Source organism: Salvelinus namaycush, chromosome 17 (genome assembly GCF_016432855.1).
Source record: "Salvelinus namaycush isolate Seneca chromosome 17, SaNama_1.0, whole genome shotgun sequence".
NCBI classification, from domain to species: Eukaryota; Metazoa; Chordata; class Actinopteri; order Salmoniformes; family Salmonidae; genus Salvelinus; species Salvelinus namaycush.
Genome location: NC_052323.1, coordinates 5,550,445 through 5,564,760, shown reverse-complemented (window position 1 = coordinate 5,564,760; position 14,316 = coordinate 5,550,445). Strand labels below are relative to the sequence as shown.

The window sequence follows — 14,316 nt, the reverse complement described above, 5'->3', positions numbered from 1 at the left end:
AATGCTGCTCGTGGCAACTTAATTTTGCTGAGTCTACCTTAAAGATCTTTGTTCTCTGGCTGGGCCAAACACTATTGGTAGTATTGTGCCAATTGAATTGCTAGCCATTTGTATACCACATAGTAATGCAATGCAACAAACCCTTGTTTTCAGGTTACAGTCAAAAGGATAGTGTGTTGCGTTAGACTTGTGACAGGGCCACTGCCTCTTGCTGGACCCTAACTATACCCTCAGGTGATGTTGTGTACTAGCGGGAGTGACCAATATTCAATAGGACACGCTAACTGCTGCTCTATAATGGCGCATCTATATGTCTATATAAAGCCAGCATTGCAATCCATTCCATAAATCTCACAAATGTACCTATAATCATATCAAATCAAATTGTATTTGTCACATGCGCCAAATACCTTACCATGAAATGCTTACTTACAAGCCCTTAACGAACAATTCAGTTCAAGAAATAGAGTTAAGAAAATATTTACTAAATAAACTAAAGTAAAAAATTAACAGTAACACAAAATAACATAACAATAACGAGGCTATATACAGGGGGTACCGGTGCCGGTTAGTCAAGGTAGTTCGTACATGTAGATTGGGATAAAGTGACTATGGATAGGTAATAAATAGCGAGTAGCAGCAGTGTAAAAACAAATTGTAGGGGGGGAGAGGGGGTCAATGTAAATAGTCCGGGTGGCCATTTGATTCAGCTGTGTCACAATGCATTAGGTCAGGGGCTAGGTAGCCATACACTACCAATGTATTGTGCTTGTGTCACTATATCAAGTCCAGCTTTGTTCTTGGACTGTCCAATGTTCTTGGTTGGCGAACTGGCTTTTGTTTAGTTTCTTGAGAACAACGGGATCAAAGAAGCATTAACAAATCAGGTGATTTACCAGGTGACGCTGGTAAATTACGCTACTGCTACTCTCTGTTCATCATATATGCATAGTCACTTTAACCATATCTACATACTACCTAAATCAGCCTGACTAACCGGTGTCTGTATGTAGCCTCGCTACTTTTATAGCCTCGCTACTGTATATAGCCTTCCTACTGTTTTTCACTTTTTCTTTTTACTGTTGTTTTTATTTCTTTACTTACCTATTGTTCACCTAATACCTTTTTTGCACTATTGGTTAGCGCCTGTATGTAAGCATGTCACTGTAAGGTCTACACCTGTTGTATTCGGCACACGTGACAAATTTTGATTTGATTAAAATGGAAAATCTATAAAGCCTGGACAGAGAGATAACGAAACAACGAGAAAGTCAATAAAGTGTTGTGTTTTTGGTATTTTGTGTGTTTGGTTTTTTACTTGCTCTTTCTAACTCTGGAGGAGATGCAAAGACCTGTCATTTCTGTGAGGGTGGAGGGGGAGACCAGTTGGTTTAACATCTGAGGAGAGGAGTAGTAAGGGTGACATCTGTCAAACATTTTAACCTATACTTACCTCTGTGCTGACAAAACGTTTCCTGGTCCATGGCCAGGAAACGTTTGGGCAAAAGTCTGTCCTCCTTCCTCTCTCCTCCGTGACCCAGAAACAGATAAGTGGTCGAGGAGTGTGTCAATTCCTCGATAGCCTCCTTTTGGCGAGGAAGCACAAGTGTATCCGACCACAGAAGAGTTCTGATATCTGCCACACCCCCATTGAAACAGCTGTTGTATTGTCAGAGGTGAAAAGCATGCCCACATATTTAAACGATATGCTACTTATCTGTTAAAATCACTTTTTTTGGGATGCACTCCTGTAAATGTAATATGCCTGATGACGTGTGAGTGGAGAAGGAGCTTTTTATTTTAATACAAGTGCATTTTCGTCCACGTTCACTCTCCTCGCTGCCTCTTCTCGATTACCTTTGACCTTTTCAAAAGGACGCGAGAAAGGATGGAGGAGAGAGGAAGCAGGAGTTGAGAAAATCTATTTGAGAGAAAGCCAGAGATTAATACCAATTTGATGTCAGAGGGACATTGCATTTCCCAGTAAGGCAGCCGCTTGCTAGAAACCGCAGCTCTAGGCAGGCCTATAAATTATCAATTTCCAATTTAGCTTCTCCATCCATTCACAGACCTAATTAGACATTGGACATGTAGTCTGGAGATAGATACTCAGAACAGTTTTGTTGCTAGACAGTACATATAGGCTGTATTAAAGTGAGTGCTGATCTAGGATCTGCTTTGCCTTATATATCTTAATTAATAAGATTATATGGACCAGTGGGATCAGCACTCCCACTCTGACATTCTTTATGAATATGGACCATGGTGGAAAGGTGTTGTGATGTTGTGAGTGCCGTCTGAAACTGTTCCAGGATCTGTGTCTTGGGGAGCCCATGGGAACAAAAGACTCCAACAGATGGGGCTTATTTTGTACGAGTCTTTTCAAACCGCAATGTATAGTATTCAAGGTGTGTTGAACTAAGAACTCAATGCTAGCAGTACCATGGAACACGTGTGAGGATGGAGAGTGAGGTCTGCACACTTGGGTTCATTCAAGTTTACGATTTCTTTAAACTTGATTTTTTTCATTGGTCAATTTTGTCCTGAAAGTTGAGGCCAAGTAGTGGTTGTGGAACATGTTTTGTTACAAACGAAGACTATGAGAAAAGGCCATTTGAATACCACACACAACTGACCGTGCTGTTTCGTGTGTTTTGCCAGCAAAGGGAGGTTTCCTCCTCCTGCGAAAAAAGAAAGAAAGTCTGTCTGGGGCCGAGGGAGGGAGTCTGTTTAATATTATAAACCACAGTGGGACTCGCAGGGTTTATGTAGTAGCATCTGGCGTCACAGCAGACGCCTGCCAGGCCGTACATTAGATCAGAATAATTGGCTGGGACAACTATCTGAGACGGACAAATGCGAACCTCCCCCTGGTTGACCTCATGGCCCAAAAGGGTTGGATGGAACAACGCAGCACATTATTTTGATATGTGGTGATACAGGCCCTCCAGGGTGTGGTGACCCATAGAAACCAGAGACTGTTGAAAGGCATTTAGGGTTTGTGTAATGTTTGGAATGGTTTCGGTCATCGATGGATTTGAAGTATACAATGACACACAAAGGGAAAAATCAAACCATTCCTTGGGTGCTTTTGGAAAGGCAATACGCCATGCAGACAACCTGGCCTCCAAGCCTTTGGCACTGTACGATGGGTAGAGCAGGTTGGTTGCTGACGTTGCAGAGATGGCCCATCCCAGACTACATGTTACAGTCTCCGATCTTGACAGAGGAGTCATGGATTTATTCATCGTGCATGCGGGACAGCGTGCATTCACACAGTAAATACCAACACACACATGCACGCATTCATACAATACATACCTCTACAGTATGCACGCACGCACAAACAATTATCTTCAGCATGTCCTAACATCAGGGAGATCCTCTCGCTCTGCCTGTAAGCACAATCCATTCCAGTGTCCTATCTGCGCAGATATTTGATGAATAATTCTAAACCATATAAACATCATTTTTCAATGAACCTGATGTCTATAAAATAGATGAAATTAACCGCAGTGGTGTATCGCAGTTTATACTATTTATTGAAAAAAATATATTTTTATTGCCATAGGGCAGAGCGAAAAATGGGCCATTTTGAAGCTAATCTCATGCTATTTTATACATTTCGCCATGAGGCTGAGAGAAAATGTTGCTGTTTAGAGCCAATTTTCCTGTAATTCTAAACATTTTGCCATGAGCCTGAGAGAACATTTTGCAGTTTGAAGCTAATTTCCTGTAATAAAAAATGTAATTAATCATGGCTTCTGATGTTCATATGCTATCGGTGGGCCTGACCTGCGGGGGAACCCCAACTCCTAAAAAAATTATAAATATAATTACATTTCAATTATATTCTGTTGCCATGAGGCAGAGAAGCAATTGCAGTTTTATAGCTAATCTAATGCTATTCTACACATTTTGCCATGTGGCTGAGAGAAAAAGCTTGTGGGGCTGCGGGGGTGTGTGCTATGCCAGTGATGATCTGTACTACTAGTTATATTTCAACAGTAAGGCCTGGATTCAATCAGATCGAGTGTTAACCAGTGTCAACCAACATTGGCTGACATCCGCATATCAGATGTTTTGGCAGTGTTGGGAGGTATGAGCTGACAGAATCGGTGAGCGGGGCTACTCGTGTCACAAACCACTCCCTCCCTTATTACTACCGCGTTAGAAATTCAAAACGGTGCTAGAAAGTGTAGGCTCTATCGACGTTAGAAATTACGACAAAGTATTCAAAATGTTTATATATATATTTAAAAAAAATCCCTCCTGCCTGTGATGTTCTGATTTAGTTGAGGGAAGCTCAGCTAAATGTCTCTGTCATCAATCAGTTGGTTACAGTTCTTACAGTTTCTCATTACCCTCGTTTATACGGGAATTATTTTTTAACGCTCTCGCCTTTTCTATTTATTTAATGAATGCAGGGAGAAGTTATATCTAATTGTTTTGTTATAGAGTGTCAATAAAATATGCACAATGGAAATCAAATCAGACACTGCCTTAGCCATTCCTTGATCAAACAACAACTGTGAATGTAATTGTTTGATTATTTTCCGACCTCATTAATTGAGAGACAGGAGTAGAGTTCCTAGATTACTGGTGCATAAAAACAGCTATTTACACTGATATCTGACAGTGGTGGGTTTTTCACATTGACAGAACCCACTGTTGATGAAATTCACAGTCAGAAATGTAATTTCACTGTTTTACATCCTATGACACTTTGTCCATGAAGTGTATAAGGTGTCACAACAGGCCTACTTAAAAAGGTGCTATCTAGAACCTAAAAGGGTTCTTTGGCTGTCCTAATAGGAGACCCTTTGAAAAAAAACTTTTGGTTCCAAATAGAACCATTTTGGGTTTCATGTAGAACCATTTCCACATAGGGTTCTACATGGAACTCAAACGAGTTTCACTTGGAACCAAAAAGGGTTCTCCTATGGGGACAGTTGAAGAATCCTTTCGGAACCTTTTTTTCTAAGAGCGTAGGCATGTATGTAGAAGGATCTATGACCATAATCCTATTCTGTTAAATTACTTTGATATGCCACCAAATGTAATTCCCTCAGTCAATTTTTTCTAATAATACTAATGTATATTATTACAATAACAATGAGAAACAGACACAATGCTTTACCTTGACACCAAATGAAAGTCCTGCAGGGGACTATGTCAAAATACAAGTACCCATCTCCAGTAACACACTGACTGATTTATTTCTACTGACAGATACATACATCAAAATAGATTGTGTTAAATAACTTTGGTACGCAGAGAAGAGAACACACCCATATTTGACATGGCGTGGACATAGACATGAAAATATTGAAGATGAACACTCAACAACTGTACAAATGACAGAGAAACTACCATTTCAGCATACAAAAAAATCATCCCTTTCATTGAACAAGTCAATATTGAGTATCCTTACTGTTCCACGCACTAGTTGGGGTTAAATGAAGTTATAAAGCAAGCAGATTTTACACCTTTGCTACGACGGTATGCACGTTGAAACGCAACAAAACAGTACCCACTTGGTTTAAGTGTGCAACTTTATCTCCTCAATGAATACAAGTATCTTTGGTAGAGAAATACAACAGTACAGAAAAACCATGAAAAATGAAATATTTACACATAATATAGTTTGCATCAGTAAGACAGTCAACATTACCATTATGTCACTCCAAAGATCTAATAGATGGGAAAACAAGGGGGATCCCTGATGAAAAGGACCATTATTTTCCTCTTTTATAGGAATAATAAAGTACCAGAGGGATTGGCATGAAGGAAGCTCAACTATGTACAGAAAAGTACTTGAAGAAGAAGGAGCCCATTTTCCGAGATGCTCTCTGGCCACGTGTGTTGAATTTCAACAAGACCCCTTAAAGGTTTTGGCACAAAGAAAAAGGCACAAAAAAAAAGGACGCTAAACCGACGCTGCCAAAGACGTCCCTTAGCTCCGATCTCTGAGAAGCAAAGGGGGAGAGAGCCTTCAGAGAGTGAAGAATGAATAAGATTGGTCCATCATTCCAGTCCAGTCTCTCCATTTCCTGTCTCCAATGCACACAGTCAGCTACAGGTCGTCCACAGCGGCAAGATCCATCCACAAGATGAGAAAGGACAAGCAAAGCAATCTCATTTGCTCCTCACTCTCAATGGAGATGGTTAGGGTTTGCCTGCAGCTTCAAGTGTCTCCTGGGATGCCGGTGGCACCAGTACACAGGTTTGAGATCAGTCCCAGTCGTCTTTGCAAACACAGTCACACTCCTCGTGGTGTTCCAAGGGCACATCGGTCATGGACTTCTGCAGGCCTCGGCCCCCGCTTCGGTGCTTCAGCAGGAGAACCTACAGAGAGCGGCAAGCCAGAGCTCGCATTGAGAGTTTGGAACAGGCCCTGCACCAAAACAACTTCAAACACATTTACACATCAAATGGATAAACTAGCTAAAATACATAGCAGAAATATCTTCATGATAAATTTGTTTTACACCACTAACCACGTTATCATCCACAGTTTTTATGCGAGTAAAGTCATACCATATAAAAAAAATCATCACAGCTGTGATGGAAACAGGTAGTTTCGGTACAATTTTATAAATGCAGACAGATAATTTGTTCTTTTGACATGGTGGAATCTTTTTGTGTCTGTAAAATGTATTATGCGAGAGATGGTGGTGGAAACACCTTTGTGAGCAAAAAGTGATACAATGACCATCATATCGAAGTAAACTTGGCGTCACGTGCTGTGTGTGGTCGTCCCACTATGACTCAGGAAACCATGCAGTTTATTAGGCTACAGATGCAGTACGTTATGATGAACTTTACAGGGGGGTGAAAGTGCACATGATCTTGATGCTCCTTTCCAATAAATATCGAGAGTATTATTCGGGTGACATATGATTGATGCTTGACGGCAATCTGACAATTTTTTTTTTTCTTCTTATCCATAATAATCTCAATGTAGACTAGCCTACCCGCATAGTATCTTGCGAGATGTTGGCTAGAGCGCATGTGTCAAGACCAGAGTACTCACATTTGCAATTTAACGCAATTTCATCTGTAGAGTTGAAAATGCGATGGAAACACATTGAACTTTATATTTGTATTCGGTACATGAAAACGTAAGCGAAAAAGTACATTGTGTGCACTACGTCATCACCCACTGATTTTTATCCGCAACAGGTCTGTTAGGAGGAAACACACCAATATTTTCTTTGTGGGTTTTTGAATATCCATATAAATAACAGGATGTAATTTTGTTACGATACATTAGCTTGCATTTATTATGCTGATCTTCCTGAAAAATAATTAACTTCAAGTATAATTAGCACATTATGACCCTTGTCTGGAGTTGCAAAGTTAACTTCTAATAACTTTCCCATAATTCCCAACCAGAAATCCTGGTTGGAAGATTCCTGGATTTCCAGTTTATTCCCTTCTGATTCCAGGGATATTAAAATCTCAGAAAATTGGGAAAGTTGCCACGCTTTTACCTCATGGTACTTCTTGACGACCCGGGTAGGCACACACTGGCAGTCGAAGCAACGATGCGAGCAGCAGGCACAGTTGCCCCCGCAGCGCTTCACCAGGAGGCAGCTAGGCCAGAAGATGGCGTCCGTCCTCTTGAGCTCCTCGCGCAGGGAGACGGAGAAGTTGCGCGGCGTGCAGCTGTACAGTCTCACCTCTTCTCTCAACAGGTTGAGATTCACTCCTGTTCAAGAAATAGATTAAGCTCACCACGTCAACCTAAAATGATTAGATACCTTTTTACTAAATTACAAAAGGGGCATCAATTGCTAAACTGAGGTTAAATTGCCAAGATATCATTTCAAGATAAAACTGTCTGTGAAAGGTTATGCTCAACTGCAGCTGGATATCTGTTTTTCCCTCCATCTCAACATGACAGACCTTTCTTCCACTGCAATTCCTATCACTAGAACCCCAGTTGTTAGCCGTTTGAGAAGCGGCAGTCGCTGTACCTCTGGATTTCTTGTTGTGGAGGAATGACTTCCCCAGGATGTGCCTCGTGGGCTTGTATAGGTCTTCCATGTCAAGCTGCCATCTCTCAGGCTCCAGGTACTTCATGACCTCCTCCACGGTACCGAGGCCAGCCACGACCTCAGACAACGCATCTGCGCTCTGCAGAGATGGAGTTACCTCGGGCTTCGACACACACATAAGAAAACCGGCACAAAGGAAGATGGGGAAAAAGTTTCAGAAACTTCAAGCTCATGGTCTAAACTGAATTAAGCATAATTGAATGGCTACTTTTAGAGAGCCCCATACAAAAATAGCTGCATTGAATAAGATCTTTCAACTGAGTTACAGTTATTACCGGCAAAACCCCCATACAAAGTAACATAAGCTCTACATAATGAGTGATTGTGCTACAGTGCATTACAAAACCGAACATCAAAGCTCCATTCGTTTTTTGGCGTCTCCATAGATTCCACTTCTCTCAGCTATATTTTCATCCCGAAATAACTACAGCAGCAACAAGGTTCAAGTTAAGACTCGTCGGTTCCTATTGGGGGCAGCATTTGTTTTCTCTGACTGATATCTCTACCTAAGACACAGAACGGTGCAGTAGATTGATAGCTGGGGTATTGGTTTTCCCCCACATGAGACTAATCCTCCAGATACCTTTCTGGTCTGTGATACTCTGGCTGAGTCCCAAATTACACCCAATTCTCTATATAGTGCACTACTTTTGACTAAGGTCCATTGCCTCTGTTGAAAAGTCGTGCACGATCTCTGCTCATTCTGTCTGACATGTCAGCTTGCTGGTGGCTTTGTGTGGCAATACAGACCCAATCCTGTGTGACTGACAAGTTGAATGCATCACTGTGACACCAGCAAGCAAGCAAGCACTGCTAATATGGACACTAAATATCAGCACTAAAATGTTTACTAGTACATTGATTACTAGTGGAATCCAACTCCCTACATTACCACAGTGTAGGCCTATCAAAAGCTTTGACAAAAATCCTATGTGAAATGTCTAATGCCTACATGACAAACAATCAAGAAATCTTGAGCGGAGTCATAATAGAGGAGAAACAGGGATTTGATGGGGGGGGGGGGGGGGGGGGACAGTTTTCAGCTCAGACAGACTAAAAGAGATACAGAATGAATCAGGGAAAAGGACTCACCACAGGATTGGTAAGGTCACATTGAATAATGGAAACGATACGGGAACGTCTGTTCTGATTCACTGACAACGTAATACCATGTAATACACTCTGAAATTACAGTCAGCACTCCTTCGAAATTTGACTCCCTTTGGTGCTGCCACTGTATGATAAGATTACAGAGGAAGGCTAGAGTTTAGCAACATGGCCGAGGCAGAGGTCGGAAAATGTAGTTTATGCAAATGTGTTTATGCCAAGTTGTTTAGTGATCTGTTGATGTCTGTGTATGAACAATTTCACATTGAATAAAATAAATATGGAGAATGGCAGTTCTTAGGCAAGTAGGCAAAGTCAAATGTGACAGGAATATTCATCCAAATGCACTGGTCATGCGGACAATATTTACCATAAATACCAACACAGAACATCAAGAGCATGAAAGAATTGTCTCGGGAGACCAACCAAGGCAAAACATCTTGCCATTTGCTTTTCTATGAGAACAGTGGAGATTTTTGCTTCATAGTAGAAGCACGCAATGTGAATCCTGTTACTGTTGCCTGGTCTTGGCAGTGGATACAAGTGTAGAATGGGAGCCATTAACAACGTGTGAATGCCGACAGTGCTACACTCCTCCAATTAACGGGCACTCTGTAGGCACGGCCTCGGAAGCGGCAGCCAAGCACTCTTAAGAGACAGATGAAATGTGAAGCTTTATGAAGAAGATGAGAGCCCTGACTAAAAAGGCATTGGGGAACAAAGCACTTAAAATGGGCCACCATAACTTTGGACTAGCATGAACTCTCTGAAATTGTTCAACGGTGGTATCAAGAGTATGGTCGTTCGTTTTCCCTCAAGTGTTCTGATGTAGCAGAAGTGATCATCTATTATGGGATGGTAGATATGGAAGCGCAGAGGGTTATTTCCCAATATAAATGTGTTGAAAATTGTCATTGGTGGAACAATGCCCACATCGACCCAAAAGTGAAAGTCTGAAGACCTTTTTTGAGTGAGTGTTTGTAATTGAATGACCAGCACTATCCATCTGTTTCCTTATACTTGTAACTAACAGCACCACCACACAACACAATTGTATTTGTAATAAAAAAGCAAAGACAGACAAAACAACCAATATAAAATGTGATGGAACCGAGTCAGACTACCTGTATTTAGCCAATTATTTGCACGGCTATCAAAATGTGCAAGTCATCAACTCGCCTCACTTTGACATAGCTAAGCTATGACATCTCCTTGCATAGCAACCCTGCAAATATTTTGCCTTATAACTGCAGTTAACATGTTCACATTCTATTTCTTTTATTTTTTATTGTGGTGCCTGATACTAAGTATTTAATCGGGTAAGAATTAATCTGAAGAGGTATAAAAACCCAGCACAGAATAGTGTCTATTGTATTCTGCAGCCATAGCTAAAAGATGTTTCAAATTGGTTGCAAGCTGTGTTAATCTTTTAAAAGGAAAATAGCTTAGCAGGCAGACAAGGGGCTCAGACAGCAACTCCTGCCAGAAATGACAGAGTGGACAGTGTGTGTAGAGTGAGGAGTGGTAGAGCAGAACTAGACATCTGAGGCATGTGCAGAGGTGAATGGACACAGTGTACAAAAAACATGAACAACTCCTTCCTAATATTGACTTGCACCCCCCCTCTCGCCCACAGAACTGCCTCACTTCATTGGGGCATGGACTCGACAAGGTGTCAAAAGCGTTCCAAAGGGATGCTGGCCCATGTTGGCTCCAATGCTTCCCACAGTCTTGTCAAGTTGGTGGACATCCTTTGGGTGGTGGACCATTCTTGATACACACGGGACGCTGTTGACCATGAAAAACCAATCAGCATTGCAGTTATTGACACAAACCGGCGTGCCTGGCACCTACTAGCATACCCTGTTCAAAGGCACTTAAATCTTTTGTTTTGCCCATTCACACATACACAATCCATGGCTCAATTGTCTCAAGGCTTAAAAATCCTTCATTAACCTGTCTCCTCCCCTTCATCTACCCTGATTTAGCAGGTGACATCAATAAGGGATCATAGCTATCACCTGGATTCATCTGGTCAGTCTCATGGAAAGAGCATATGTTCTTAATGTTTTGTACACTCAGTGTATGTATATACACATGAACTATGCCAGGAGGCAATGAATAATGTCTGACAGGAACGTATAAATCCAGGAAAACATAAAAAACGTTGAACCACAATCCCATTGTGCAAGCCATTGTCACTTTCTTGCAGGGTTGCATATTGTGGAGGAATGTGATCATCTCCACTGCTGGGAAATATGACAAAAGAAATTGCATAAATATGTAGATATTCATTGTTACAGAATACTACACAAACAGTGAGCTCCAAAAGTATTGGGACAGTGACACATTTTTTGTTGTTTTGGCTCTGTAGTCCAGCACTTTGGATTTAAACGGATACAATGACTATGAGGTTAAATTGCAGACTGTCCCATTTAAATTTCTAAAAAGGTGAACCGTTTAGAAATCATATAACGTTTTGTACACAGTCCCCCCATTTTAGGAGACCAAAAGTATTGGGACAAATCCACTTATATTGTGCATTCGGAAAGTATTTCAGACCCTTTCCCTACAACTTGATTGGAGTACACCTGTGGTAAATTCAACTGATTGGACATTATTTGGAAAGGCACACACCTGTCAATATAAGGTACCACAGTTGACAGTGCATGTCAGAGCAAAAACCATGCCATCAGGTCGAAGGAATTGTCCATAGAGCTCTGAGACAGGATTGTGTCGAGGCACAGATATTGGTAAGGGTACCTTAAATGGAAGAAGTTTGGAACCACCAAGACTCTTCAAAGAGATTGCCGCCCGGTCAAACTGAGCAAATGGGTGAGAAGGGCTTTGGTCACTGAGTTGACCAAGAACCCGATGGTCACTCTGACAGTGCTCTAGAGTTCCTCTGTGGAGATGGGAGAACCTTCCAGAAGGACAATCATCTCTACAGCACTCCCCTAATCAGGTTTTTAATGGTAGAGTGGCCAGACGGAAGCCACACATCAGTAAAAGGCACATTACAGCTTGCTTGGAGTTTGCCAAAAGGCACTTAAGGGGACTCTCAGACCATGAGAAACAAGATTCTCTGGTCTGATGAAACCAAGATTGAAGTCTTTGGCCTGAATGCTAAGAATCACATCTGGAGGAAACCTGGCACCATCCCTACGGTGAAGCATGGGTGCCAGCATCATGCTGTGGGGACGTTTTTCAGTATCAGGGCCTGGGAGACTAGTCAGGATCGAGGGAAAGATGAACGGAGCAAAGTACAGAGAGATCCTTGATGAAAACCTGCTCCAGAGTGCTCAGGTTCACCTTCCAACAGGACAACAACCCTAAGCACACAGCCAAGACAATGCAGGAGTGGCTCAGCCCAGGTCTCTGTCCTTGAGTGGCCCAGCCAGAGCCTGGACTTGAACATCTCTGGAGAGACCTGAAAGATAGCTATGCAGCGACACTCCCCATCCAAGCTGACAGAGCTTGGGAGGATCTGAAGAGAAGAAATGGGAGAAACTCCCCAAATACAGGTGTGCCAAGCTTGTAGCGTCATACCCAAGAAGACTTGAGGCTGTGCTTCAAAGTACGGAGTATGGGGTCTGAATACTTATTTTTAATACATTTGCGTAAATGTCCAAAAACATGTTTTTGCTTCGTCATTATCAAGTATTGTGTGTCGACCGAGGGGAAAAAAACCATTGAATCCATTTCAGAAAACAGCTGTAACGTAACAGAATGTGGAAAAGTCAAGGGGTCTGAATACTTTCCGAACGCACTGTATGTTTATTAAAAGTAGTCGAAAGTTTAGTATTATGTTCCATATTCCAAAGACACAATGATTACATCAAGCTTGTGACTCACCAAATGCTTCTAACACGTTTGTAGTTTGTTTTGGTTGCATTTCAGATTATTTTGTGCCCAATAGAAATGAATGAGAAATAATGTATTGCTTAATTTGAGTCATTTCATTGCAAACAAGAATAGAATATGTTTCTTAACAGTTCTACATGATTACTGATAGTCCTGAATGAATTATGAATAATGATGAGTGAGAAATATATCATACCCCCATTCAAAAATTCTAACATCCCCTGTTATTGTAATTATGAGAGGTTGGCATGTCTTGGGGGTATGATATGTGCGTCTAACTTTCTCACTCATTATTATTCACGAATCATTCAGGACTATCCGTAATCATGGTACCACCCACATAAATGTAGAAGTCTTTAGAAACATTCTATTCTTACTGTATTTACAATAAAAGTGACTGTAAATGACAAACGAATCTGAAACAACCAAAACTAGCAAATGCAACTGTTGAGCATGTCTCCTCACTGTCATCTACACTGATTGAAGTGGATTAAAAAAGTGACATCAATAAGGGATCAGAGCTTTCACCTGGAGTCACCTGGTCAGTCTATGTCATGGAATGGTGTTCTTAATGTTTTGTACACTCAGTGTAATCACACACACACGTTCAAAAGTTAGAGGAGGTGACTCCGGGATGCTGGCCTTCTTGGCAGAGTTGCAAAGAAAAAGCCATATCTCAGACTGTCCAATAATAATAAAAGATTAAGATGGGCAAAAGAACACAGACACTGGACAGAGGAACTCTGCCTAGAACGTCAGCATCCGGGAGTTGCCTCTTCACTGTTAGAGCTGTTTGCGCTGTTCTGTGAAGGAAGTAGTACACAGCGTTGTACGAGATTTTCAGGTTCTTGGCAATTTCTCGCATGGAATAGCCTTCATTTCTCAGAACAAGAACAGATGGGCGAGTTTCAGAAGTAAGTTACTTGTTTCTGGTATTTTGAGCCTGTATTCGAAACCACAAATGCTGATGCTCCAGATACTCAACTAGTCTAAAGAAGGACAGTTTTATGCTGTGCTAACATAATTGCAAAAGGGTTTTCTAATGATCAATTAGCCTTTTAAAATGATAAACTTGGATTAGTTTACAACGTGCCATTGGAACACAGGAGTGATGATTGCTGATAATGGGCCTCTGTAGGTCCATGTAGATAATCCATTTAAAATCTGCCGTTTCCAGCTACAATAGTCATTTACAACATTAACAATGTCTACACTACATTTCTGATCAATTTGATGTTATTTGAAAGGACACTTTTCTTTGCTTTTCTTTCAAAAACAAGGA

General features: G+C 41.3%; 1 protein-coding gene across 1 annotated transcript in view; it reads right to left on the bottom strand.

The window, feature by feature from the left end:
* Nucleotides 1–6,234: 6,234 nt before the first annotated feature.
* The window catches only part of LOC120061873 (platelet-derived growth factor C-like), an 81,013-nt gene continuing 72,931 nt past the window's right edge, over nt 6,235–14,316 (bottom strand). Inside the window, 4 exon segments of the mRNA XM_039011652.1 lie at nt 6,235–6,348; nt 7,497–7,714; nt 7,983–8,166; nt 13,924–13,956. Of these exon segments, the coding sequence (XP_038867580.1) occupies nt 6,235–6,348; nt 7,497–7,714; nt 7,983–8,166; nt 13,924–13,956 (549 nt within the window).